Source organism: Prionailurus viverrinus, chromosome B3 (assembly GCF_022837055.1).
Source record: "Prionailurus viverrinus isolate Anna chromosome B3, UM_Priviv_1.0, whole genome shotgun sequence".
NCBI classification, from domain to species: Eukaryota; Metazoa; Chordata; class Mammalia; order Carnivora; family Felidae; genus Prionailurus; species Prionailurus viverrinus.
Window position 1 is genome coordinate 35180926 of NC_062566.1, and position 24899 is coordinate 35205824.

At 53.5% G+C, this 24899-nt stretch overlaps 2 protein-coding genes across 3 annotated transcripts in view; both read left to right on the plus strand.

Moving 5' to 3' along the window:
- IGDCC4 (immunoglobulin superfamily DCC subclass member 4) overlaps positions 1–5861 on the plus strand; it is a 40481-nt gene extending 34620 nt beyond the window's left edge. For both annotated transcript variants that reach the window (XM_047864351.1, XM_047864352.1), the window contains exons 17-20: positions 525–630; positions 1123–1351; positions 2121–2282; positions 2847–5861. In XM_047864351.1, coding sequence (XP_047720307.1) covers positions 525–630; positions 1123–1351; positions 2121–2282; positions 2847–3257 — 908 coding nt within the window. In that variant the 3' untranslated portion in view covers positions 3258–5861. The remainder of the gene's footprint in view (positions 1–524; positions 631–1122; positions 1352–2120; positions 2283–2846) is intronic.
- A 2522-nt stretch (positions 5862–8383) lies between these two features.
- The window catches only part of IGDCC3 (immunoglobulin superfamily DCC subclass member 3), a 42303-nt gene continuing 25787 nt past the window's right edge, over positions 8384–24899 (plus strand). The window contains exons 1-3 of the mRNA XM_047863012.1: positions 8384–8489; positions 9870–9965; positions 11166–11471. Coding sequence (XP_047718968.1) covers positions 8384–8489; positions 9870–9965; positions 11166–11471 — 508 coding nt within the window. The remainder of the gene's footprint in view (positions 8490–9869; positions 9966–11165; positions 11472–24899) is intronic.

Here is a 24899-nt window from a genome sequence, read left to right on the forward strand (position 1 = left end):
TGGTGACAACAGAGCATTAAACCAAGCACGGAGCCCTTCCAAGTGTGAGCCCCGTGAGACCACCCTTGTAGCATACCCACGAAACCAGTCCCAGTTGTGTTTCACTGAAAGGCCAGGTTGACAAACAGGGACCACAACTTCAGATTTCCAATGGGGAGGATAGTCAGAGAGGCAGTGGTGGACCCCTTCTTGCATTCTGAGTGTCAGGGGGCACCTGGGTGGCTCATCGAGTTAAGTATCTGACTCTTGATTTTGGCTCAGGTCATGATCTCACAGTTCATGAGATCAAGCCCTACATTGGGCTCTGTGCTGACAGTGTGGAACTTGTTTGGGATTCTCTCTCTCCCTCTCTCTCTCTGCCCCTCCCCTACTCATGCTCACTCACTCTCTCCCTCTCTCAAAATAAATAAACTTAAAAAAATACTTGAAAAAAAAAAAAGATTTTGAGTGTCCAAAGGGTGAGACTCTATGAACCCTGAGCCTCTGGCCTTGACCTGTTCTGTCCCCTCTGTCTCCACCACCAGACTCCTTGGACGTGCACTCAGTCACAGGCATCATTGTGGGTGTCTGCCTGGGCCTCCTCTGCCTCCTGGCCTGCATGTGTGCCGGCCTGCGCCGCAGCCCCCACAGGTGGGTGAAGAAGCCAGTCTGACTACAGAGAGGAGAGATTTCCAGAAGGGCTCCAGAGATGAGAAAGCAGGGAGAATGGCCACGATTTGCCAAGGAACCCTCAGCGCCTCCATTAAAATTAGGATTCTAGGATGGAGGGATTAGGGGTGATATCCTCATGAGAGTGGGGAGTGGGTTTAGGGGAGCCCCCAGCCTACCTCCTCAGCAAGGGCGGGCATAGGCAGAGATGCCTTGTCTCACTCTCTCTGTAGGTACCAGCATCTTGGAAGGAGGGACCCCAAATCTTCAGATACCTGGAGTCAAGGGGGGGAAGGTCCCATTTGCAAAGTTTCAGCTGTTTTGAACAGTTTCTTGATCATTACACAGACAGGGAAACCAAGTTCCAGAGATGGGCAGGAACCTGCCCAAGGACATAGGCTGAACTAGATCCCAGTCCTGCCTCTACCCCTTACTTTTTGACCACTGTGCCTGATTCCCTATCTTCCCTTCCAGAGAAGCCCTCCCGGGCCTGTCCTCTACGGCCAATGCTGGGAACCCTGCACTGTACTCTAGAGCCCGCCTTGGGCCCCCCAGCCCCCCAGCTGCCCATGAACTGGAGTCCCTTGTGCACCCCCGTCCCCAGGACTGGTCTCCACCGCCCTCAGACATCGAGGACAGGGCTGAAGTGCACAGCCTTATGGGTGGCGGTGCTTCAGACTGCCGGGGTCACTCCAAGAGAAAGGTAAGCCTGGAGCCTGGGCAGGTCAGAGCCCCACACCACAGCTCATTTCCAAATAGGACACCTGGGGGCGCAAGAGTACAATGTGTGTACCCAGAGAGAAACTCCTCCACCCTCCTCCTCCCCTTCCCTGGACCAGCTGTAGAAGAAAAGGCACTCTCTCCTTCCTCCCTGAAAGGGTTGGCAGGGCAGGGAAGCAGATGGGCCTCCATCCCTGGCAGAATAGGTCAGTCTGGTTCTCCTGGAAGGAGGAAAGGGCCTCCTGTGGACTGTTTGCCGGTGACTCAGAGTGGCCACAACGCCCAGATCCCTCCTTGTGCTGGGAGCTGGAGAAACCTCTAAGACCCATTCCTCCCAGTCCTGACCGAGACAAGAGGCTGGTCAGCTTGCCTATGGCCCGCTGAGACCAGGACCGGGATAAGGTAGGCCCACATAGGGCAGGTACCTTCCACGCCAGCAGCGGTGGCTCATCCTGCCCTTCTCTGAGGAGCCTGCTCAAACCCATGAGTGCTTCTTCCCCCTTTCCCTGCCCCTGTGGTGAAGGAGAGCCTGCTTGGCTCGGACACTTCTAGGCTTTGCCAAAGCAGGTGGTATTAGGCTTTTCTGCAGGAAGAATTCTCCATCCTCAAATTCACCCCCAGACTCTCAGGCCCTCCCCACAGCCCTAGTGGGGAGGTAGCAAGAAGGCCAAGAGTCTCCATCCACTTCCCTCTCTTCTGCTCTCCTCTTCCACTCAAGCCTTCAGTGCTCCTGTGTCTTTCCGCCTTTGCAGATCTCCTGGGCTCAGCCAGGTGGGCCAAGCTGGGCAGGTTCCTGGGCTGGCTGTGAGCTGCCCCAAGCAGGCGCCATGCCTTCTCTGACCCGGGCCCTGCTGCCCCCTGCTGGAACTGGGCAGACACTGTTGCTGCAGGCTCTGGTGTATGACGCCATAAAGGTCAGTGGCCTGGGAAGGAGGGGCAGGAAAGGAGAGAAGGGGCTCTGTGCTTGTGAAGAGTAAGTAGTGAGCTTTCTGGTGACCTCTGAGGGTAATTTCCCTGGGGATGGAAGTCTAGCTAGGAGAGAACCCCTGGAGCCTCTGAAGGTGGGCGGGTGGAAGGCAGGCAGTTTCCGGGAATCTGTTTCACCTGAGTTGAAGACAGTCGCTCCTCTCCCCATACCTATGTGGGCCCGGCAGAATCACCATGGATCTGAGGGTGGGCCTGCCCTCAGTGCATTCTGCCCTTCCTCCTATGCACTGAGGCTCTGACTAAATCTGGTACTTCTGAACTCTGGGCAAGGGCAAATGGGTAGTAGTCCATTCTTCTCTGCCTTTGCGTCGGCCTGATCATCATCTCTTGCAGGACAATCATTGTACTTCCTTTACCAACTCCCAGGTGATACACACTCTGGGGCTTGGGGGAGTGGGTCAGTCCTCCTCCACGCCAAGTATGTTGGTCGTTCTTCTGATGATCATTGTCAGTGATGATTACCTCATCTTTGTGTTCTCTGCTCTGACCAGGGCAATGGTAGGAAGAAGCCACCCCCAGCCTGCAGGAACCAGGTGGAGGCTGAAGTCATTGTCCACTCTGACTTTAGTGCATCCAAAGGGAACCCTGACCTCCACCTCCAGGACCTGGAACCTGAGGATCCCCTGTCTTCGGAGGCTCCTGACCTCACTTCGAGTGTCGTGGATCTAGGGCAAGGGGTAGACTGGCTGGACAGGGAGCTGGGAGGGTGTGAGCAGGCAACCACGGGGCCAGACAGACTTACCTGCCTGCCAGAGGCAGCCAACGCTTCTTATCCGTACCCAGACCTCCAACCTAGTGAGGCTCTGGAGGAGACCCCTGGGAACAGCTGCCAGCCAAAGGCCCCCTGCCCTCTAGGAACCAGCCCAAGCCTGCCCAGAGCCCCAGTCTCCTCCTCTGCCTAGCTCCCCTACAGGGTACAGTTTGGGGCAGGCTGGTGTGAATCATGGCACGTGTGGCTGAGTATATACACATGTGTGCCTGCAGCTCCTGAATATCATCAAGCTGTTTGGCGCTTCCTGGGGTGCTTTGGCCATGGGGAGAGGAAGAAATGGTGTTTTCACTCCCCCCACACTCTGTGACACATGTGAGGGACCTGTGAGGCACGGCCGTATGTGTTGTACTCATGTGCACGTGCTGGCTGGTGAGCTGAGGAACTCTGGTCTAGGCAGTGGTCACTATGGCCTAATTGATCCTCCAGGTCAGGACAGTGACCCAGAGTGGTCAGTCCCCAGCCCAGTGGGCCTTCCCCCACCCCTCCCCCCCCCCGCCCACCTTCGTCACCTAGCTGTTTATTACACACTCTGAGAGTGTCTGCAATGCCCTGTCTGACAAAGACAGCCCCGGCCCATTTTCCGGTCTGGCTGGGCTGAGTGCAGTAGGCTCTGAATGCCTAACATTTCAGTTGCATCGCTACCCATCTCCCTTGCCCCTGTCGCCCAGCCCAGATTGAGAGGGTGACTCTGGCTGCCCTCAGAGCAACTCTGCATTTCATTTTGTAATTTGGGAAGTGCCTGGTTTTGGAGATCCACTCCCTCGGGCTCTCCTCTCCTCCCTTCCCCTTCACTACTCTTGTGCTCCTGTCAGCCCGCTCTCCCAGTTCTGCCCTGCTTCTTCTCCCTGATACTCTTTCCTTTCCTCTCCGCTGTCCATCTGTCTCCTGTCTGTCTGTCTCTGCTGTCTCTCACACCTCTCCCAGACTGCATCGTGTGGTTCACCTGCCTGGGTTCAATCTCTGCATCCTTCCCTAACAACATGACTACCTCATGTCTGCTTTGAGGCCATAGCGTGACTTCTGTGTCCGCCATTCACTTCACTCGCCATCTTCCTGACCCTCTTCTCTCTGTGCCGCCGTATGTCCCCCCCCCCCCCCCCAGGCAGACTGCCAGCCCCGGTGCAGGTTTGGAGAAGACCTTCCAGTTTCCCTTGCATCTATCTCTCTCCCTGGGATTGAGACAGGAGGATTCTCCTTGGAGGTGATGGATCCAAGTTCACGCAAGGGGATTTCTGAGACCGAGAAAGGGGAATGTGACCTAGAGGCTCAGGATAAAATGATTCCCTCCCTTCTAGGCAGGGAGGCAGGGTTGCTAGATGGAGGGGGTTGGGGCCCTTCCTTCCCTGCTGCAGCCAAAGCTAGAGAAGGAGAGTGGGGATTAGGGGGCACCACAGCCCAGCGACTTCCCACTCTGTGCCCTAGGAACATGAGCTGCTGGACGGGGGTGAGAGGAATTTCACCCTCTAGGTGCTGGAAGCGAGGTCTTTGCACAGGACAAGGGTAGTTGGCTCATTTCATTTTTTTCCTTTAAAGTCAATCCTAAAGTCATTTTCTGTGACCTGTCACACAGGGACAAGCTGGACTTCTATTTCCTGTGTAGAGAAGATGAGCCATTAATGTGATTTTGCACCCCAGCCTCTCATAGGAGCATAGAATGTGGGACTTTTCTCCCTAAATGCATCTTTTTAACTGATTGGTACATAAAGGGTTAACTCTAGCTTCTGGGCCAAATTGGAAATAACCAGTCTATCCTTTCTTTTTCTTTCTTCTTCTTCTTCTTCTTCTTCTTTTTTTTTTTTTAATGGTGAAATGTCTCTCAGCAGAGTTGCAGCTTCCTCAGACCCTTTCAGCATCTGTGTTTATTACACTCAGGCGTCACTCACGTTTGACACGCGCACCTCCATTTCCTCCCCCGCCCCCTCCCCCTCCTCCAGCCAGCCTATGATAACACTAAAGATTATTCATGCTGGTTTGTCTCTCGTTTGGGACAGAATTGTCACTTGTACTATTTCTGTAGCATTCGGCGTTGCTGTAGCTAACACCACTGTATATGTTTCATCATTGCTCTGAAGGTCAAAAGCTTCGTTTTATTTCGCTGGTTTGATTTTTTTTTTTTTTTTCCTAAAGGGGAAAAAAAAAAAAACTGCCCTGAATTAAAGGGCTGTTTTAACAGTAGGCTCTTAGCATTACGCCACATAGTCATTTTTCATGTTCTTGTTTAACAGGCACTGAGGCTCTGGTTTAAATTAAATAGCTGCAAATAAGACAATTTATAACCCATTAGGTTGGGTGGAAAATTGTTTCTCAAAAGCAAATAAGTAATAAATCTGGTATCTGCCTATAACTCACACTTGATAAGAAAGTGGCCATTACTCACTAGCCTTATATATGATTTGGGCCCTGGGTAATTTGGAAGTGTTAGGTTTGTGTCTTAGTAGCAGTATTTTTATTAGAAAAGAGTCTATTGGCCTTTTACAGGGTATTAATCCCTTTGTCACCTACCATCGATGCCTTACATTTTTTGAGTTTCATTTAGAAACCTTCCTTGATGCATGACACGTGTAATCGGTACCTGCTCATTATTTGTCTGTATTTAGTTTATGCTGTATTATTTAATTATTTTTCCAGCATATTTTCCCCTCCTTACAGATATGATAGTCTTTAGTGTTAAGCCAAGGCATTGATCATGTATCTGTCCCTATAATGAATTAATAAACTATTTTCCAAACACGTGGAATGACTAGAATTTCCTCAGCCTTTCTCCCCTAGAGAATGTATTTCCTGCCAGGAGGGGAAATGCTGGTTGTGGAAGGTACAGAGCAGGTGGTTCTGGGAAAGGACTGAACTATCTTCCTCCCACAACAGGCACTTAACCTAGGAAAGATGCTTTCTTTGATGGCATTCTTTTAGGCTTTCTGGGGACCTCTTTCCATCTGGGCGCACATTTGTTTAACTTTCTTGGGTGCAAAAGAGGAGTAAAGGAGCAACTCCAGAGGTTTGGGCTTAACGACTATTCTTTTGTGCAACTGTGGTCTCCAGAGTTGCTCATGGCTGCATATTCACACATAGAGGCACTGTGCCCCCGCATGCACACTCACTGTCACGAACACCCTGGTGTCCATTAACTCAAACCTGGGCACACAGCCACATACAAAACTCTGCACCCACGCCCCACATGCATCTCAGGTTCGTGGTTGGCAGTCGCTCTGCTAAGATCTTTACAGAGCCTGCTTGGTGCCTGCTTTTCTATTTGAGGGAACCAAGAGCCAGGGGCTGCCCTGCCCTGGACCACCCCCAAAGTGGCTGGTGGGCCTGACCAGTGTTAATTGACAGATCATAGGGAGAGATATGCACATTTTGCATGCAGCAGAATAGCCATTATTTGCATATCACTCTCAGACCAAGCGTTGTGATAAAGAAGAATTAAACACTTGTCAAAATGAATTTAAAATGACAGCAACTCAGGACACTGATTTGACCTCTCCGAGTCTAGGACAAGCCAAGAAGGGGTTATTGAGAATTCAAGCCCGGCAGGAGGGAGTTCCAGGACTTTGGGCCCAGGGCCCCCCCCCTTCTGTCCCTTTCCGATGGCCAGCAGAAGCCCATCATTCCTGCCTTGCCTCACAGTGAAATAGATTTGGGGCTTTGGTGCGTCTCCTGATCCTAAATTTCTTTGGTGTGCCCCCTGACCCTGAATTTCTCCATTACCCCTCATTGCTCACTCATATGCCTCAAGCTGTGCCTCTCAGACTCATCTTCCAATTGCCACTGCAGAGTAAGGAGTCCCTGGGCTGCACAAACCCCGTCATTAGTAAATTTATCTGATCTCTGGAGGCCTGCACTTCTTTATTCATTTGCACCAAAGTTCATGTATGGTTAACACTCCTGATTGCAAGATTCCACAGCTGGTATTAAAAGAGAGACGTAGTTATTCTGCCATCCCAGCCCAATGCCAGAGGAACAAATAGCTGAGTGAGGCAAAGACTACCCTCTTTAAATCTCCTTCTCCTAGAACTTAGTAGATGGACCAGCTCATCATGCTGGACTCAACAGAAGATCATTTACTAATGAGTGGCCAAAAGAAAAGGTCGCTGAGGGCTAGCATGGGTATGTGTCTCATAAGAGGTGATACATGCCTATATAGCTTCTGTAAAATTCTTACTGGTTGCCTCATATGTTCTCTGACATGAAACACCTAGAATCTTCTTTGTGACAGAAATGTTATTGAGAATTTTAACTTTCAGTTTGCCAGGTCATTTGTTAGGACCTGTGTTTTTAAAAAATCCCTAGGGGTGAGCAGGAGAGAGAGAGGATTATCTATATCTTTCAGATGAGCTCGGAGAGTGACTGCCTGGGTTGGCTGGGCTAGACAGCAAGCAGAACTAGGGTCGGAACCCAGGTTACTTCAGCGTTCTCATTGTCCTGTTGGGTCTGCTACCCCAGGGCTCTGGGAGAAGCTGCTTCCTAACCCCTTCTACCTCCGGTCCACCCAAGCGCCAGAACTCTGCAGTCTAGAGAGACCAGTCTTGCAGCTAAACGTCCTAGCCTTTGGGTGGCAGGACCAGAAACCATGGAAAACCGAACCTTTGACAAGTTTGTGCAGCTTTTAGGGAATTATCTCGAAAATACACACTTGGACACGGTGGAGGAGGGCGCAGCAGAAAGAGCGGGGTCAGAGCAAATCTCATGGCTTTGAGTGCTTCTCCGCAGCCCGGACCCACTTGACAGTCTGCTGGGTCTCCACTTCCCCAGTTCCCCAAGTCCGGGGCTGGCCCGCGGGCAGGGGGTACCGGGCAGCAGCCCGGGACGGCGCCTGCCGCTCGAGCCACAGTTCAAAGCGCAGGGGGCGCGTCCGCCGCTCAGCCGGGAATGTCCGGCCGCTTAAAGCGCTCGCCGGCTCTTTTGTTCCCCAGACCGGGCCTCCGGGGAGAGGGGCTGGGGGAGGGGACCGGGAGGGGAGGGAAGGGGGGCGGCGGGCAGAGGGAGGAGGGCGGGGCGGGCGCGGGCGGTGCGAGTGCGGAGCGCGCACCCCGGGCAAGGCTGACAGATCACCGGGGTGGGTGCAAGATGGCGCAAGCGTCGCTCCCCCTGCGCCCCCGGCGCTCCTAGGCAGGCATGTGGCCCCAGCCCGCCGCCGCCCGGGCTCGGCCCCGGCCGGAGCCCCGGCCCCGGCCCCGGCGCCGGCCCCGCGGGACGCTGTGAGCCGCCAGAGGCCCCGGAGCCGCGCGTCGCCGAGCCGAGCGGACCGAGAGCCCCATGGCTGCTCCGCGCGCCGCGCCCCCGCGCAGCCCGCCCGCGCCGCGCCGGCTCCGGCTCCTACTGCCGCTGCTGCTGCCGCTGCTGCTGCCCGCGCCGAGCGACGGTGAGCGCCCCGGGCGGCCGCGGACCAAGCCCCGGGAAGGGCGAGTAGGGAGTAGGTGGGCGCTAGGGGCGGACCTGGGAAGAGCTGCGCGGACCTGCCGGCGGACTCAGGGCCAGAGGGTCTTGCCGGAGAAGGGGAGCCGAGCGGGACAGGGCGGAGCCGGGGGAGAGGGCACTGAAGCCGGTGGCAGGGCAGGCAGGGGGTTGTTGAGGACCCGGCCCTGGAAGAGAGACTGCGGTTCAGTGCGCTGCGGCTCCAGGACTCCGGCAGGACGCGAGCCCGGACCGATATGCGAGGAGCGCGGCAAAGCAGGAGCTAGGCGAGCGGGCTGAGTTGGGGAGAGGGGGAAACGAGCCACGGGGCACCGCAGGGCTGAGTCCGTCGGAGTGAGCGAGCCGGGTGGACCAGAGTAGCCCGAGGCTGCTGAGACCGAACGCAGCAGATCGGGCGGGGGGGGGGGGGTGGAGGCGGGTCCGAGAGGGCACGTCCTGGATTTAGAGCTGGGACTGGCACCGGGAGTGCTCAGGGAAGATCAAGCAAGGGGACGAAGCAGAGTCCCGGAGGGCCTCGCCAGGGGAGGGGGAGACCCAAGACAGACCCCGCGAGCCGAGGAAGGGGAAGGGGAGCTGACTGAGAGGGAACGAGCGGCGAGGACACCCACGTGCCCGCCCTTCCCCGGAGGGTGCACAGGCGGAGCGCCCCTGTCCCGAGGCTCGGGGGTCTGCCCGCGTTACTACTCAGAGCTCCGTCATCGCCACCCTTTCCCTCTGTAGCTGTGTGGGCCCATCTCACGGGAGAGGAGTGCAAGTCTAGTCCCTTCCCTTCCCACCCCACACACTCAGCGGACACTCGTCCGGGCGCTATTCTCTCTTCTCTCAGCTCCGGAGAAGAAAGATATCGCGTCCGCATCTACGAGAAGAAACTTTATCCCTCAACAGCTATACCGGGGTTGGGTTGGGGGCTGAGGCGGCTGAAACGCAGGACAGGGGGAGGGTGGGTAGGGGGTCGAAGGGGTGTAAACCCTCAAATGTCTTAAAATATTACATACCCCTGTGTTTGGGGGAATCGTCCGTAACCCTAGCCCCCCTCCTCCTTTCTCCCCACCCACTTTCCATCTCCCCCAACCAGGGAGGGCGCTGGTCTGTTGGGGAGGGGCCAGCTCCAGGATCGCTAGTTCCCTGGAAATGTGACGAGGGCTCTGTGGCTGCCCTTTCAGACCAGGTGGGTTCATTCCTCCTGGAGTGAAGTTGTAACTGGTCTGGTAAGTGGCTCGTTGGAGAAGTTGAGGACTTGGCGTCACGCCTGGGATTGGAGCGTTTGTCCTTCCTGTCGGGATTCTCCTGATTCCCGGATCACCTTCTTCCCCTTCTCTTCTTCCAGCTGTGTTTTCTTCTACAGGAGTGGTGAGGTCGCTGAGAGTAAAGGTTCTAGAAACCTCCCTGTTCCTGAATTTTGGGAAGTCTGAGTTGACGCTTGGTATCCCCTCAATTCTCCTCATGACAAAGGCAAAACAGCCAGAACAACCCAAACTCAGAGCATCCTAGGGGAGAGGCAGCCAGGCTGGGCCATAACCTAGCCTGTACCTGGTACCGCACCCACACATCCTGCTCCCTGCCAGGCATCAGACCAGGCTTCAGATGGTTTTGCCAGCAAAAATAAGCAATGATTTATTACTGTCTCACTATACCTTTGCTTAGAACATCTACCTTTTCTCTTTTTTTTTATCCTAAATGTTTATTTATTTTAAGAGAGAGAGAGAGAAAGCCAGGCAGGGGCACAGAGAGAGGAAGAGATTGAATCCCAAGCAGACTCCAAACTGTTGGCACAGAACTCAACATGGGGCTTGAACTCACAAACTATGAGATCATGACCAGGGCCAAAACCAAGAGTTGGAAATTTAATCACCTGAGCCACCCAGGCTCCCAGAACTTCATAGTGACTTTGAATCTGTTCATCTTGTTCAACAACTCTATGATACAAGCCACATTGTGTTCCTGATTTATTTTTTCTTAAGTGTTTATTTATTTATTTATTTGGGGGGTGGGGAGGGACAGAGAGAATCCCAAGCAGGCTCCACACTGTCAGCGCAGAGCCCGATGTGGGGCTTGATCTCAGGAACCCACTGAGATCAGACCTGAGCTGAAATCAAGAGTTAGCCGCTTAACTGATTGAGCAACCCAGGGGCCCCTATGTTCCTGACTTAAACAGATGAGGAATGGGAAGCTAGGACAGGTTGAACACTCTACCTAAGGTCACACCCTGCAAGTCTGTGAGGCTTCAGCATTTAGCCAAAGTGACTGCAAAAGAGGCAGCAGTTGTGTTGCAATCAGTCTTACTTTTGGATCTCAGATTTGTAACTGTTAATTGTGACACCCTGGACAAGTTGCTTAATATCTCTGGACATCAGTTCCTTATCTGTAAAAGAGGGAATGGTACGAATAATCTCTCTCTCTCTCTCTGAGATGGTCTGCTGACTGAGTAAAATACTGCATGAGATGGCACTTTGTAATGCATAAAGTAAGTTCTGTATATAATAGGGGTTTCTATTAGCGTTACAGAAAGGTGGGGTGGGTGTGCAGATCCAGGGAACTTGGAAAACCTGTGTATGGAGTTCTCCCTGCCTGTTCATTCAACACTGACCTCTCCTTTTCCTCTCATCTTCCCTGCCCGATACAGGTCTTGGCCACTCTGCTGAACTGGCATTTGCTGTGGAACCAAGCGATGATATTGCAGTCCCTGGGCAGCCTATAGTGCTGGGCTGCAGAGTGGAGGGGACTCCTCCAGTGCGAATCACCTGGAGGAAGAATGGGGTGGAGCTGCTGGAGAGTACCCACTCCACCTTGCTGGCCAATGGGTCCCTGATGATCCATCACTTCCGGCTGGATCGGGGAGGCAGCCCTTCAGACGAGGGTGACTATGAGTGTGTGGCTCAGAACCGCTTTGGGCTGGTGGTCAGCCGGAAGGCTCGAATCCAGGCTGCAAGTAAGTGGACACCCTTTACTGTTCTTTCCCAGACTGGGTATCCAGGGCCAGCCTAGGGGTTGGGGGCAGGGGAGCAGTACTGTCTTCTGCAGCCTTGTGGAGGACGGATTTCTTAGTGTGGGTCACTTAAAAGGTACATAGTAATCATTCGTGGTGGTAGAATTATATCACATATTCTTTTAATTGATTAGAATGTAATTTGACAAGAATGTAGCCAAACACTGTTGCTGGGAGAGGGAGAGAAAGAGGGTGAGCCTTAGCCAATTCTTGGGCCGGTGTGCCTTAGCTTCCCGTATACTGTGAGCACCCAGGCCATTGAGTAGGATTCTCGTGTTTAAAGAAACAATAGTTGGGGCACCTGGGTGGCTCAGTCAATTCAAGCTTCTGTCCGACTTTGGCTCAGGTCATGATCTCACAGTAAGTTCGAGCCCCACGTGGGGCTCTGTGCTGACAGCTCGGAGCCTGGAGCCTGCTTCAGATTCTGTGTCTCCCTCTCTCTCTGCTTCTTCCCAGCTTGCACTCTGTCTCTCTCTCTCTCTCTCTAAAAAGTAAGTAAACACTAAAAAAAAGATTTAAAAAAAAAATAAAGAAAAAAGAAACAATAGGCATACTTTATGAGTGATTTAAGAGAATTTTGAAGGGTGATTTAGCTACATGCCATTTTTAATTATGTGCTGACTTTCAAATCTTTTGGGTAGGATAAGACTCACTATACAGTAGTGATATTCTGAAGCTTGTCCACAATTTGCTTTGCAAAAAAAAATATGGCAGAATAATTTCAGGGTCACCACAATGATGACGTCACTCCCATTCACCTTCGTGCTAATGTACTTGGTTTTTTTTTTTTTTTCAATTTCAGCTTTATTGAGGTATAACTGACAATAGAATTTTAAGAGATTCAAAATGTACATTGTGGCGACTTGCTATCTGATGTGTTTTGGATGGAGGGGAAAGGCCAGGCAAGGTGTTTCTGTTCTAGAATTGTGCTCAGCTTGCACTGATGGACCACCGGTTGTGATGAAGTAATGGCTGTGCTCTGCTGCCCCGTCCTGCAAAAATTCTGTTGTTCTTTGTGCACACTCGTGGGTGTGTAACCCAGACTTACCTATGGATCTGGTCAGTTGGCAGGCTGGGGGGGTGGGGGGTGGGGGCGGGGCGATCCTGGCTGAGAACTGCTGCTCTTGAGAGAGGGCAAAAGTTTTAGAAGTGGTGAGTGTTCTCTGCCCCATAGCTTCATACATCTAGGGGAGGGGGTGTCCACTAAAGAAGCTGCTTAAAGAGGCAACACCTTAAAGGTGCTGGTAATAATTCTCGTTAACACTTAGCAAGCCCTTGCTGTGTGCTGGGCTCCCTGCCTCAGTGTTTTTACATAAATGATCTCATTCAGTCATCATCGTGGCCCAGGGAGATAGGCAGTTTTTGCCCCCCTTTTACAGGTGACAGCACTGAGACTTAGAGGGATTCCATGACACTGCAGTAGGCCGAGGAGCCGGACTGCAGTCTAGGCTGCCTGAACCCTCCCCCCTCCCCCTGACTCCTGTGGCATGTTGCCTCTTCCCTGGCTGATGGCTGCCGAGTTTCTCCCTGGCTCCGAGGGCATGTGCACAGTTGCTGGGAATGACTGGTGAGTGATGAATCGTTCCGAGGCAGGAGCCCTCTCATTGAGTTTAAGATGCCCCTTTGTTCTAAAGAAGGCTGATCCAGGCCCCCATATGGAGCTCTCTGGACCTTGAGACGGAATCACTTCTGGCTCAGTGACCCCGCAACCCCAGCCCTCGGCGGTGTAGGGAAGGCTGGCGCATCCCCTGAGCAGATGGCTGGGTGTGAGGAAGAGAAGCGTGGACGTGGACACAGGGGTGGGGCCCCCGGGAAGATCTGCCCATGAGAGAAAGGAGATTTCTCAAGGTGATGACCCCCACACTCTCCCTGGCTTGTGTCAACACTGGCCCCTGCATCGCTGGCCTAGAATTCTGGGAGATAAATCCCAGGTGTTTATATATAGCTAATTGTAAATGTGCTTTTCTATAAATGGTAATACCTTCAAGATGTTTGGTTTCCTTAAACTCCCACAGTATCAGGAACTGAGCTGTGGCTCTAGCTGGGGGAAGGGCCGGTGGGTGAGGTCAGCCTAGTTAATCCTTTGGGGTCCTGGGGACAGCTGGGGGGTTGCCTCCAGGCTCTGGCAGTCTGATGCGGCCTCCCTCTCCGCCCCCCCTCCCCGCAAGGCTTGTGACCCCGCGGGGGAATGCTTGGATACCAGGCAACCGGGTGGCTGGATCTCCTTTTCTCACTTCACAAGCTGATGTCCCTAGAAACCTCTAAAGCTGATTAGCTGCCTGAGTTTTCTCCTTTGGTAATAACTCCCTGCCCATGTGCCTGCAGGCACTGCAGATGTTGTGTGACATGGGAGGGTGCCTTGCTGAAAGGTGTGAGGAGCCCTCTGGAGCCCCCTGCTTCTCCTGCCTGCTCCCTGGGGGCTGACGGGGAGGGGCCATGCTAAGCACGGCTCACAGACACAGTCCGCCCAGCCCCAGTGGATTAGCCTGGCAGGGCAGATAGGGGTCCAGGTCTGTGGGGGCAGCCCTGGGGGGCATCTGACCTTTGGGCCAAAGGTGACAGCTGGGAACGCCCCCTCTTCCATCCCAGTGGTCTCAGATGCTGTCATTCAAAGATGGCCTGACCAGGGTGGACTACACGGCAGGCTGATCCCTTGAGTGCTTCAGGTCCAAATACCTCCTTTTTAGGATGGAGTGGCTCAGGGTCCTGAGAGTATTCAAGAGTCCAGCATGTCTGGGTTCTCTGCCTTGCAGTTCCATGTGCTTACAGTCTGGAGGCTGCAAATTAAGACATTTGTTAATAAGACAGACCCTGGACAAGTTAACCTCTCTGGGGCTCAGTTTACTCACCTGTGAAATGTGCATTTAATCCTACTCTGTGGGATGATTGTAAGGACTAAACACACCCCACTATTTGCCTGGCACATAGGAGGCACTCGGTAATGGGAGCCAATACTGTATTCTTCATTTAAAGGCGATTTACGGACATCACCAACAAAAGCAAACTGCCTGACTCTGCTCCCAGCCCCCAGCTTTCTCCCTCACTGGGATTCAGTTAGGAAGTACTCCAGGGAAATCTACCAGGGAGTGGAATTATTGGAGCCAGAGTGCAACTTGTTCTGTTTTAACTCCTTCCTGGGAAGGCCTGGGGATTCTCCCAAACCTCAGAGTGTGGGCCTCAGAGTGCGGGCTGAAGCTGGGTTGGCCTGTGAGACCCTCTGCCATCCCTCTGGAGGGCTCTGGGGAAGGCATGTGCATCACCTGACCCAGTGGGAATATGTGCATTGGCTCACACCTGTTGAGGTCTGTGCCCCTGGATGACCCCAAAGAGGGATGGGCTATGGGGAGTCCAGGCGGCTCAGTCCCGTGGAGTATGCTCTTGATCTTGGGGGTGTGAGTTCGAGCCGCACGTTGGGTATAGAGATATTTTAAAAATAAGGTATTTTTAAAAAAGAGAGAGAGAGAGAAATGGGCTAGATACAAGGAGGGGAGATGATTGGAGCACCCACCCCCACTGATATTCTCAGTCCCTGCCTTCACTTCCTGGTCTCAGGCCCCTTGGAGAATTGGAGCAAAGATCTATATGATCTAGACCAGGACTTCTCAAATCTTACTCTGCCCATGAAGTACCCAAGGAACTTGGTAAAATTCATATTTTGAGTCAGTAGGTCTAAGCCAAGGCCTGGGGTTCTGCATTTCTAGCAAGAGCCCAGATGAAGCCGACTGATGCCGCCAGTCCAAGGTGCTAGAGCAGAGCCCACCCCCAGGTCATGATCACTGCGGGGGAGGGGGCGGGTATGTGGGTGGCACAACAGTTGGGAGAACGCGGGTGCAGGGCCAGACTTTGAACCCCAGCTCTGCCACTCACTGATGAATTACTGACCCTCTTGAGCCTTTGTGCCCTCATCTGACAAAATGGTCACAATCTCATCAGCCTATCAGGGCTACTGGAGGATCAAATGAGGTGATGGATATAAACCTCTGGCACAGGGCCTGACACCTAGAAAGTGATCATCAAGTAGTACTGTTAGTACTAGGTAAGTGACCACTAATTTAGGGTGTGGCCCAGCCTATCTCCATGGTGGCCGGGTTCTCAAAGAGCCAGGATGGCCTCCCTCCCAGCCTGGGGCTGTTCCGCCTGGGTGGGCCCAGCGGTGGTTGTGAGGGTGGGCCGTGGAAACAAATAGACCCCAACTGGACGGACTGGGGCAAGTCACTTAACCTCTGGGAGTCTTTATTTTATAGATATAATATATACTTTTTATCTTTTTAAATTCCAACACAAGTTGTTTACACCCCACTTTTTATTTTATTTTTTTTTAATGGTTTTATTCATTTTTGAGAGAGTGCAAGAAGGGGAGGGGCAGAGAGAGAGGGAGACACAGAATCTGAAGCAGGCTCCAGGCTCTGAGCTGTCAGCACAGAGCCTGACGCGGGGCTTGAACCCATGAACCATGAGATCATGACCTGAGCCAAAGTCTGATGCTTAACTGACTGAGCCACCCAGCCTTCTCTCCACTTTTTTTTTAAGTTTATATATTTATTTTTTAGAAATCTCTACACCCAACATGGGGCTCGAAATCATGACCCAGAGATCAAGAGTATCATGCTTTACCAAGTAAGCCGGCCAGGTGCCCCCTTAACCTCTCAGAGTCTTTATTTTTTTTAATATTTATTTATTTAGGGTGGATGGAAGCAGCAGGGGCAGAGAGAAGGAGAGAGAAAATCCAAAGCGGGCTTCGTGCTGTCAGCACAGAGCCTGACATGGGGCTCAATCCCACGAACTGTGAGATCATGACCTGAGCCGAAATCTAGAGTCAGATGCTTAACCTACTGAGCCACCCAGGCACCCCCCTCTCACGGTCTTTAAAATGGGAGAAATAGTGCTTACCAAGGAGGAATGTTGTGAGGATTACCCATGTTAGTATGGGTAAAGAACTTAGCACAGTGCAGGGCACCCAAAAATGTTCCTTAAATGTTAACATTATGATTCTGAGAAATGAGAAGTTCTGGGGTGCCTGGGTGGCTCAGTCAGTTAAGTGTCTGACTTCCACTCGGGTCATGATCTTGAGGTTCATGAGCTCGATCCTGGCACCGGACCGTCTGCTGTCGACATAGAGCCCACTGTGGATTGTCTGTCCCCCACCCCCCCGGCCCACACACACACACACACACACACGCACACACACACTACTGTACTGTACATTTAAAAATGGTTTAAATTACTAAAAATAAAAATATTAAATGAGAAGAAGAAATGCGAAGTTCTAAGCTCCTCTAGTTGTGGTGATTCCAGGAAGGCCCCTGGTTTAGCCCAGACTCCTAGAAAGAGGCTGTGGGGGGCAGCAAGAGAGAGAAAGTCCAAGTCTAGGTTCCTGCTGCCTCCATCTCAGGGAGGCACTTACTTCTCAGGCCCACAGGTACCTACTTCTAAAGTCCGATTCATTCTCAACCAGGCTGAGGGAAAGTGGTTTAACCAGCCACTCTGGAACCCTCTTTCAGCAGCAAGATCCACGGTTGTGTGCATCTGGGGAAGGGTCAGAGTCTAGATCTGTGGAGCCAGGTTGTGGGGGCAGGGGGTGGGAAAACTATGGGCTGGAGCTACTGGGGAGTACAGCTTATGCGGAGAGGCGGGGCTCAGTGTATTTAGGGGAGGGGACCCTGGAGTGTTTCTGGGGAGGGCAGTGGCTGTGGAGGGAAGTGGTTTCTGGCACAGTGGCTGGTAACCTCAGAAGCCTGTGTCACCTGAAGGTTGTATGCTCGGACCTGAGGTATGGAACCCAAGCTTTTTCTCCTCCTTGGAGGGCAGCTCAGCTGAGGTAGCCCTGAGGAAGCCTCCCCACTGCCTCTCAAACACACACATCTGCCCACCTGGTAGAGCAGGACCAGGTGTTGCTGAAACGTCACTGGTGTGATGAGGAGATGAATGACAATGACTAGGCCTGCTCTGGTACAATGCCAGGCAGCTCGCCCATAACCATGCCAGAGGTCGTTGCAAATGGTCAAAAGTCAGGCCCTTTTATATGCCCGTCAGTCCTCCACACTGACACTCCTCTGACACTCCTAAGAAGCCGTGAGGTGTGATGGGAAGGCCCTTGCCCGGACACCAGGAGTCCTGCGTGGCTCTGGGCAATCACTCACCCTCTCTGGGGTTTGTTTTTCTCATTGTAGAGTTGAGTGGTTGGACTCAGGTTCATCTCAGCTCTAAGGTGTTAAGGCTTCCTTGCCATGTAGCCGGTCCTTGGGACACGCTTGCCTCTGCTGGGCCTTTTCCCGGTCCATTCTTGCCCCTGTTTGTCCCTAACCCAACCCCTCCCCAAAGACCACTTAACTTACAGTAATTTCTTCTTCCCCCTCCTAAGGCGGCGGTGGAGGGGGGCGGGGAGCGGTGGCGGCACAGTATTTGCGGTCTGTGGCATTCAGGCCCAACCTCCCTTTCAGTGATGGCTGCTTACATTGTTAAGTAACTGTTTTGGGGCTGGGTATTCCATCTGTCTCCTCCACTAGATTTTAAGCTCCTAAAGGGCTTCTCTTTTGTATTTCTCACGTCCCCTGCCTGTGGAGCTTGGTAAAAACGAAATGGACATGTGGCTCTCCTGGTGGAAAGCTCTGTCTCTCTTGTTTCTCTGCGGCTTCTCTTTTGCTTTCTCCCTCTCTCTCTGTCTCTTCTGGCTTTGTAATTGATAGCATAGCTCAAAGGAACAGAAGCTTGTGAACAGGGCGGATCGGCAGGGGAATATAACACACTCAGGGCACGATCATGGGGTGGTTGCTGCTGCATGTTTATCTCCAGAGGAGCTGAGACTCTTCCTCGCCAGATGGGGCATGAAGCAGAGACCATACTGCTTGGTACCCTTCATGCCTGGGTCTCGGGGTCTCCTGCCTTGGACTTTATTCCCTGGCAGGATGAGGCCCCTGTCCCTAGCCACACTGGCCCCAGCTGAGGGGGGAGGGCCCCGCTCACCCCCACCCGCAGGACTTGAATGTGGAAGTCGAATGCTTCTGGTTCCCACACCTTGGCTCCACTGTCGCAGGCAGCCAGCTGGCCCCTTGAACACAATGTGCAAATCTCCTCTGTTCCTGTTCCCGGCATTGTCCGTGGCCGGGCGCCTTGGCTGGGAATGCAGGCCGGTGAATAGGAGAGGCATTTGCAGCCTGCAAATGAAACAGGCCCCCAGCCCCCCTTAACCCCCTGTCCCCTCCCCACCCCCAGGGAGAAAGGACTTTTTCACTCCTGGCTTTCTTGTATTGCCTTTCCCTCTCCTCTCTAGAGTCCCTGCGGGTGTGTGTGTGTGTGTGTGTGTGTGTGTGTGTGTCCATGTAAGAGACAGAGAGAGAGAGAGAGAGAGACTTTTCATAGCAGCTTGAAGGCTGTTCTACACAGCCTTCAAAAAATTAGAATGGAACAGAAGGGCACCCAGGATGGAAAACCAAAGAGCTCACTGTTGTCTTTGTTTAAACAGGACCAAGTGATTCCAAAAGTGTCTGCCTTGTGTAAATAACCTATGGCACCCTAAGATTCTCTGGCCATAGCCTTGTTGCAATAAGGAATGTAGACATCAGTAGTGTGTGTATGTGTGTGTGTGTGTGTGTGTGTGTGGCCACCTAGAGCTGTGTGGGTACCTGAGCATACAGGTGCGTGCCTGAAGGATGTGCATGGGACCCAAGATTGGGGTCTATCTCTTCTCTAAGGGCTTTGCTGTGGGAATCCCACTTCCCTTGGACATTGTGGCCAGACTGGAAGGCGAGAGTGGACAGGACAGGACAGGTGCAGGGCAGGAGGTAGTGGTAGCCAATTTGTAGGTCCTGTGAAGACTGATACTTACCCAGCTGACTGAAGTGAGAGAAGAGGGAGGCAAGTCCTGGGTCATTGGTGGAGGGTGAGGGCTTACCTTATGGGCGTGCGGTCACAGCTATAGCACCTTGGGAGCCTACACCGTGTTCTTATTTATTCATTAGGTAGGTGCCAGCAATCTGGCTGCGATAGAGCCTGCTGGCCTGTGCTGCTCCTTACCCCCACAAAGCACTGCTCTTTGATTTCTGGGCTTGTTCCCCTGGCCCCCAGCTTTGTCCAGCCTGCTCCAAGAAATGCTCGCTCTTTGTGATGGCCCTCAAATATAAGGGAAGGACAGAAAACAGATGGGAGCAGCCCCAGTGGCTTCCTGAGGAGGGGTGCCTGGACACGTGATATCGGGACCAGTGAAGGTGGGAAGGCAGGGGTTGAGCAAAGGTGGTTGGCCAGACCCCAGGCCCCAGGGAGATGGAGGGAGTTGGAGAGTGTAGGCTTAATAGCAGCCAGACAGCCACCTGATTCAGGCCCAGGGAGGGAAATTGGATGCAAAGGGCTCACATCCCAGCTTCGCCCACCCACTTTTGTCTATCTCATCTCTGGATCTTGGTTCAGTGCCCTTTGACACTCTTCCACAAACTGCCCTCCGCCTCTGCCTTCTTGTGAGGCCACACCTAGGGTCCTTGTCTTTATCACCCCTCAGCCCTTGCTTCTTCTGCCCTGTCCTTTCTCCAACTCCTCTCTCTATTGTTCTGTCCTTCTTCCTGCCTCTTTCTCCAATTGTGGCAATTCCTGTGTCCACCATCCCCTGCTGTGCTGGGAGAGAGATCCCTCTGTTAGGTGAGCGCAGGCCTGGGCACAGAACAAAGATAGGAAGAGGAGAGGCTGAGAGGATGAGGTTCGAAGATGACCCCAAAGGAAAGGGGTCCATGGCCTCCCCAGCAAGCCAGAGCCCCCCTGGGGGCAGACCTTCCCTGGGAGGAATCTGAGAACACTGGCCCCTGCTTGGGGCCTGTCTCTGAGCCCGGACACTGACCACGGTGGGTGGTGGGGGCAGCCCTAGGCTGCTCTCTGGAATGCTGGTGTTGGGTTGCAGTGCAGATGCGAGCAGTGATAATGGGCAGGAACTGGACTTTCTGGTCTGGCTGCTGCCCCAAGGCCATTGGAATGTGAGGGGGGACTAGCAAGAGGCTCCAGGGCCCTAGGGTGGGCGGACGGAGACCAGACCACCTAAATGGAGAGGAGGGGCAGACCACCGTGAGAGAGAACCAAGTCCTAACTCTTTCACTGAGTTGCAGGCTACAGCAAAAGAACCCTTAAATTCCCAGCCTGGCTAGGACCTTGGCGGGCTTCCCAGCCTCCAGTGGGATCACAGGCATCCAGAGCAGTGAGACAAACTCTGGAGCTCATCTAGTCCAACCTTGTCATTTTACAGACTTGAAAACTGAGTCCCCAAGGAGGTAACCTGCCCAAGGACATGGCTCGTCCTCCAGCCTGGGCAGGTTAGAGGACCTCTTGGGAGTGTCATACCTCTCGCCTTCCCAGGTGCCTCTCTAGTTGGGGAAGGGAGGGATCTTTTTATATGCTCCTCCCCAAGGGGAAACTGGTACCCATACATGTATATTTCTGTTTTTCTTGCATCCTGCCCTGCCCCAGGCTTTATCTGCAGTTGTAGTTCTGGATGTGGGCGTTAACCAGCAAACCTTGGGTGTGGGCTCCTGACATCCATGGTGTATTTCAGGGGCCTCCAGGTTTCCAAAGCACATTGGGCACTGAGCTGAGTGATTTGAGGGCTACCTATGTGCTGGCACTTGTGGTGAACTAACTAGTAGAAGTATTGCCAGTAATTTGGGGGCTGTGCTGTCCTGAGTCCTTTGTGTATTAACTTACTTAATTCCCACAACATTTGCATTGATAGGTATTACTAGTCCTATTTTACAGATGAGTAAACAGAAGGCCAGAATGGTTAATTAACTTGCTCAAGGGCACACAGTAAGTAAGGAAGCTGGGATTTAAACCCAGGTCTCCCTGACCCAAAGTTCAATGGCCTGAGGATCCTTAGAGGGGACTAGAGTCCCTTGAGAACATAATCAGAATTAATGCTTCAGAAATAGAGCTGGGTACTAGGGCACATACAGGGTGGAGGCAAGGAGTGTTGGGAGCAGAGAACAGCTTTGAACCCTGGCAAAAGTGGGAGCCACTTCCAGGTGGGCCAGGCGGGGCTCCTTGCCCCCCACCCCCAGTGGCTGCTGGAGGCCCATGGTGTGGTGGGCCAGTTAGGCTGTGAGGCTCTGTTGCCCCAGATTGTCTCAGGCAGGGTGCAGGGTGCAGGGTGCAGGGTACAGGTTCCTGTAGGGAAAGGAAGTTGGGAGGGTGCTGGGGCTGCTGGCGGTGGAGGTGGGAATTGCCTCTTCCCGAGGAGGAAAGACAAGTTACCCTCCCCCGTGGGGCCCCCTCAGCTCCCTTTCCCTTTCTTGTTTCCGCATAATGACGCTGATTGCTCCACATCTGTCATAATTACTCTTTGTTTGAAAATTCAGAACAAATCACAGGAGAGGAACTGGTGTGGCTAGAGAAGGATCTGTCTCCCCAGGGGTCCTGTTGGAGGGGGGGAGGAGGAGTAGAGAAGAGCCATAATCAGCCTCCAGGATCCAGGCTGCTGATTGTCCTTGTGCTGTCCCCTTGCTTGGGCAAGGTGGCCTAAAGCCTCATGGAGTTCCACTGCCATCCCGCTCCCCAACCCAAGGCTTCGGCCCCTGCCTGCTGTGGTGGCTGGGGGAATCTGCCCCCACCCCAGCCGGGAGGAGGGGTCTGCGTCTGGACCCCTGCCCTCCTGGCCTGAGGAACAATGGATTGGATGGCAGGCTTTCCGTGGCAGGCTTCTTGGTAACCCGAGCAGCACAGCAGGAGGGGCAGGCTGTGCCAGCTAGAAGGGTGCAGGGGACCTTACAGGCAAGGGGAGTGGGACAGTTGTTGCTGGGGTCCTTGGATCAGGGCAGGCAGGTCTTGGGGTGACAGCCAGGAACAGGGGACGGGTACTTCCAGGAAGCACAAAGCCAGATCCTCTTGGGAATCCAGCAGCGGCCCTGGGCACTCAATGCTTCCTCATAACAACTCTCTGGCAACCTGGCTTCTGCTGAGTTCTGGTTCCTGCTCCTCCTCCCCAGCCTATAGGCTCTTGGTTTGGGGAGGCTGGTAACTCCTGGGGCATGTGCTCTGGCCTGTGGCCCTGCCTGTCATGGGCATGTCCTTTCCCAACCTAGCCCCTTCCCACCTGGGATCGTGCCTGCCAAAGACTGCACAATTTTGTGGGGAGAAGTCAAGGACAACCTAGAATTCGGCCCCAGACCCCACCTGTAATAAAACTCCACTTGCTCTTGCCATGGGACCATGGTGGGACTACAGACACACCCTGGAGCTGGAGGAGCTCCAGTGACAAAGAGCTGGAGCCAGTGACAGATGCAGATAGATGTGCACTGAGGCCTGGCTCTGGGTTCAAGCTTTCTTCCTTCTCTTAAAGCTGCTGGGTCTCAGTTTGTCTTTGTGGGAAAGGGGAGGGAGCACTGCCCTGTCTGGTCTTTGAAGGGGAGAGAATGGGTAGGATCCAGTCATTTGTGGAGTGTAGGGTCCTGCCCTCCCTCCCCATCCACCAAAGGAGGCACCCTTTATTCAGGTTTTAGTGGGCTTTGGTGTCAGCAAGGCAGAGGAGCTGGAGGGAAGGCAGAGACCTGAAGACAGGGCCCCACAGGAGGTGCCTGGTTTGGACTGGTTTGGAGGGGACACCTCCGGGCCCCACTGCTGATTGAGGGTCATGGAACATGCTTGGAGTGCTTGGATCCACTCAGACACCATTCTCCTTACTTCCGTGCCCTCCCTGGATCCCACCTCCAGCTTTTAAAATCTAAGTGTTCAACTCATCCCGGTGTGACTTTGGACCCATCAGTTCCTTGGCCTCAGTTTCCTCATAGGTGGAAGGTGGTGTGACAAGCACCAGATTAAAAGATTCCTCAAGTCCCTTCTCACTTCTGAGGCTCCCAGACACTGACTTGATTTTGTCTTGCACAGCGTCCCTCCTCCCAACCCTTCCCCTCCGTGCCCCTCTCCAGGCTCGCCCCAGTTCTCTCCTCCACCTCCCTCTCGCTAGGGCCCTCCTGGCGCGCCAAGCCTGGCCGCCTCCATTTTTAAATGTCAGGATCAAAGTTTGGCAGAAAAACTCTCTGGCCGTTCTCCCCAGCTCCTGCCTACCCCCCCCCCCCCCCCCTCGCTCCTGGCCGCGCACGTGTCCCAAGACCCAGGACTGCGGGCCGGCCCAGCAAAGTTCCCGAGGCGCGCACGCTCCAGGAGCCCGGCCGCGCGCAGGGACCGGCTCCCCGCCTCGCCTCGGGACGAGCGCAGTGTCACGAGAGGAGGAGGGACGTCCCCACCCCGGGCGCTCAGCTTCTCGCCCACGCCGGGCCGGGCGGGCGGCAGAATCAATGTGCATTCAATTAACCCCGCGCCGCGCAGTCGCCGGCTGCCGAGGCACAGTGCCCGATGTGTCTGTGTGGGTGTGAGTGAGGACATGCGTGCGGGTGCAAGTGTGAGCGCACGTTGTCTGTGAGTGTGAGGGCACTCTCGCTTTCAGGACCCGGTGCCTCGGGGCCGCTACCCGCCCTCCCCCCTCGCACTGGGCTGCCGTGGCCAGGATGGGAAGGGACATTTGACCTGGTAACTTGGGAACTCGCCCCTACCAACTTGGAGCCTGGAACTGGTCTGGGGGCGTGACAATGGAGAATAGTGGAGGTCTGGAGGTCCCCCCCACCTCCTCCCCATCATCTTGGGGTTTTAACCAGGGATTTTTGACAAGGAGCTAGAGCTAGACAAAAGTTTGTGGGCAAATCTTTAAACGGGCCAGTTTTAGGAGGGAAAGGAAGCAGAGAAGGTCCCAGAGCCTTTGCAGAAGGGCGGACTTGAACACAGGGATGCGTGCTTGGTACCCTGACAGTGCTTGGGGCTGTTTGCACCCCAGGGTAGACAGGAATGGGGAGTGGGCCAGCTCTCCGGGTGTTGCTCATTCACACTCACCCTACTTTCCACTCTTCCCCAGCCTCCCACCTTGTTTCTCATAGGACTGCTGTGGGAACTGAGGCCCAGAAAAGAGGGTACCAAGTCCTGGGTGTACACAGCTGGGACACAAGGGGTCTGATGTTCTTCCCAACATGCTGATTGGCCAAACAGGATTTGGGCTCTAATTCAGAGCCAAGATCTTAGGAAACCGAAATCCAGTATTTGGCCTGTGATAAACAATTCTTGAATCTTTTTCTGCCACCTTCACATCTGGTTTGTTTTTTCCTCAAATCTCCTTTGGGGTCACTGTTTTGTCCCTTACATTCTGGCTTATATGGAATGTCCCCCTCTTTTCTGCAATAATTCTATTCACCCTAACTTTTTGAAGTCCCTTAAAATTGTATTTCAAACCTCAAGCACCTTAGAGAAGCCCTAATTTAGTCTCCCTCGCAGATTGGGTTAGAATATTCTTGATTCCATTATGTCAGATCACCAGTCATATCACATAGAATAAGCCTCACGATTGAGCGTATTTGA